The sequence below is a fragment of the Trichoderma harzianum genome (genome assembly GCF_003025095.1).
Source record: "Trichoderma harzianum CBS 226.95 unplaced genomic scaffold M431scaffold_16, whole genome shotgun sequence".
Taxonomy (NCBI): domain Eukaryota; kingdom Fungi; phylum Ascomycota; class Sordariomycetes; order Hypocreales; family Hypocreaceae; genus Trichoderma; species Trichoderma harzianum.
The window spans coordinates 306,615-309,369 of record NW_020209264.1 but is presented as its reverse complement, the minus strand read 5'-3'; the positions used below and the strand labels follow the sequence as shown (position 1 = coordinate 309,369).

General features: G+C 49.8%; 2 protein-coding genes across 2 annotated transcripts in view; both read left to right on the top strand.

Moving 5' to 3' along the window:
* M431DRAFT_512576 (hypothetical protein) lies at nucleotides 1-1,048 on the top strand. The gene has a single exon (XM_024919865.1). It carries the CDS (start codon nucleotides 307-309, stop codon nucleotides 874-876), a length of 570 nt encoding a protein of 189 aa, XP_024769481.1. The 5' UTR covers nucleotides 1-306; the 3' UTR covers nucleotides 877-1,048.
* Nucleotides 1,049-2,257: 1,209 nt separating this feature from the next.
* The window catches only part of M431DRAFT_266924 (hypothetical protein), a 1,179-nt gene continuing 681 nt past the window's right edge, over nucleotides 2,258-2,755 (top strand). Inside the window, exon 1 of the mRNA XM_024913916.1 lies at nucleotides 2,258-2,709. Coding sequence (XP_024769480.1) covers nucleotides 2,355-2,709 — 355 coding nt within the window. The 5' untranslated portion in view covers nucleotides 2,258-2,354. The remainder of the gene's footprint in view (nucleotides 2,710-2,755) is intronic.

Below are 2,755 nucleotides of genomic sequence, written 5' to 3'. Positions count from 1 at the left end.
ACTAGCACCTTGCTCGGTTAGGATAGCAACCGAGAGGCTGTACTGGACAAACTGCAAATTTAGCCACGATGTTGGTTTGGAACGCACAAGAGAGCTTGGATCGAACCTATGTATAAGTAGGAAGTGTAGTTCCGTTGAAGCATCACACTCTCTCATCATCACAACAAACAACCATCACAACAACACAACTACTCTCTCACACCTTTAATACTCACTCTTCCCTCTTCGACAACTACTTCCATTGAAGTATTAATTACTCACTACAATCTCTTCTCCGCATCTTCTCTTCACCCCACAAACTTCAAAATGTACGCTTCCAGCATCTTCACCATCTTGGCCGCTGCCGTCGCCAGCGTGTCTGCTGTTCCCACTCCTACTGAGGGCAACATGCTTCCTTCTCGCACTTTCCTCACTGGTGTGACCCACTCCGTCGTTGTTGGACGCGGTGGACTTCACTTCGACCCTGAGAACGTTGTTGCCCAGATCGGTGACACTGTTGAGTGGCACTTCACTGCCGCCAACCACTCCCTGGCTCAGTCCGACTTTGCTCATCCTTGCAAGCCCCTTGCCGATGGCACTGGCTTCTTTGCCGGCTTCAACTTTGTCACTGCCGAGGGCCAGAACCCCAACGTCTACCAGATCACCGTCGTCGACAACTCTCCCATCTGGTACTACTGCCCTCAGACAAAGGGCAACCACTGCCAAACGGGGCCCATGTTGGGAGTCATTAATCAAGATTTTTCGAGCGACAAGACACTTAACAACCAGAAGACCATCGCAGCTGGTACTGGCGTCAGTATTGTGCCTCCTACGATCCAAGGGGGAAAAGTTGGCGGCTTCCAACGAGCCAACCCGAACCCTCTTAGCGGCTTTTAAGCTGTGAGATTTTCTTTTATGGCATATACCTTTTCCTTACTCACCGGCGAATGCGGTTTGGATGTCGATTATGGGCGTCGTTTCGGCAGCAGCGTGTTATTGCTTTCAGTTACATAGACTAGACTTTCTCTAAGATACCTATATACACCACTTCATCAAGCATACATTGACCAGACCACTCAAAATGTGCAACTAATATGACAGACCTCCATTCACTGCAGCACAATATAGCATCTTGTCTAATTCACCTGTAAGTGGGTGAGACCTTGGAATGTTGTTGACAGACGTTAGTCAAACACCACGACTTCATGTCTCCGATCCGGGTCGGCGCACGGCCCCATATATTTCCTTTGTTGCGCCGGCGGTTAAATCCCGGCAAGAAAATGTCCCGAGGTGACATCATATCCTGCGCTTAACCCGATGCATGCCGCGTTTTGCCCCTGTGCGTTTTCTAGATTTCGAGCAACAATGCGATTTCACAACCTGGAAACTTCATTGTGCTTGCGTGCTGACGGCTGTAGAGCCTTAAACACCATTTGCGCAGTGAAACCATGGGGTAACCTGGTCTGCTTTCCTTGAGCATCGGCTCGAGTCCATCGCTACTGGTTTTTTGTTCCCGTCACCTTTGTCATGGTTACTGCTGCCACGTCCCCGATCTTGCTTCTAGCAGGTAGGTGTCTCTGTCTCTGCCGGTCTTTTTTTTTTTTTACTGCGTGCTTGTCTAACAATTTGCCGTCACGCTCTTTGTTTTCTGATAATGTCAAAATAGATCCAGGGCCTCCAGAAACTCCTTGACTGTTATGGATGCTGCCCCTAGGAGCTTCATTCCACACCACTCAACCCAGTGCAAACAAATCTTGGTTGGTTCTGGATCTGCCTTGGCGATACCATCTCTGATCATACTGGCCATCTCTTCTCGGCAGATTTCTCTAAACAACGAGTTTCCAGACATTGGTCACCATCGCCAACGGAGAATCCCACATTGACAATGCGATTGGGGAAGGGACAGCGAGAGCTTTTGCGATTCCCAGCTGCATCATTCCAATGGTATGGATCGTCTTCCAAACAATCACCGTGCACGCAGAATCGATCACAACCGGCAAACAGACGGTGGACGGGGTCAAGAAAGTGCCCAGACTGGGCTACTCTTTCCGCCTCTAGCCGTCTTCGCTACCATCAGACCGAGTATGTTTTTCTGTTCCTACTCGTCGTTTTGCTAATTACACTCTAACATCCCAGTAAATAGTTCCGAAAACTTCATATCACCGACCAAGTCCTCGTGATGCCATCCGAATGCCCTCTCCTAACTCGACGCCGTGAGATTCAACCGTATTCGCGCACCCCATCAAGCGTCAAGATACTATTTCCCTAGCGACCCCGGAAGCCTTCGTTCTTGCAATTACTACCACTCACGAGGTGGCGATTCTCAGTAGCCGCAATTCCGTCATATCAACTTCCATCTGTGGCGAGTAATTGCTATGGCTGGTTGGCGTTGGATGGGGAAGCCGCGTAGGCGCGCTTGGCCGCCCTTTGCACAATCGACGTCGTTTTATTACGTGTCGCCTCGGGGAGTAAACATACATCTTCTAGGGCACATGGGCCTCAATCTGCATGTGCCCAAGATAGATGTGGCCACCTGGCTGCACCAACAGACAGTAAGAAATGGCCATCCCCCGTTCGCTAAAAAGTCTCGAAAACTCTTCTCTGACTGCCTCAAGACCGTTTCGGATTTTGAGAATATCCCCGTTCAACCTCGGCCGGCGAACAACGAACACCCAAGATGGACATGGAAACCGTTGAGGGACCGAATGTTTAGGTTGTCAGGCATCAGAGGCAAGAAGAGAAAACGAGAAAGCGATGACGGATGCTTTCATCCACA

Excerpts from the sequence above, each read along its gene's own strand:
- M431DRAFT_512576 (XM_024919865.1), top strand. The coding sequence starts at position 307 with ATGTACGCTTCCAGCATCTTCACCATCTTGGCCGCTGCCGTCGCCAGC.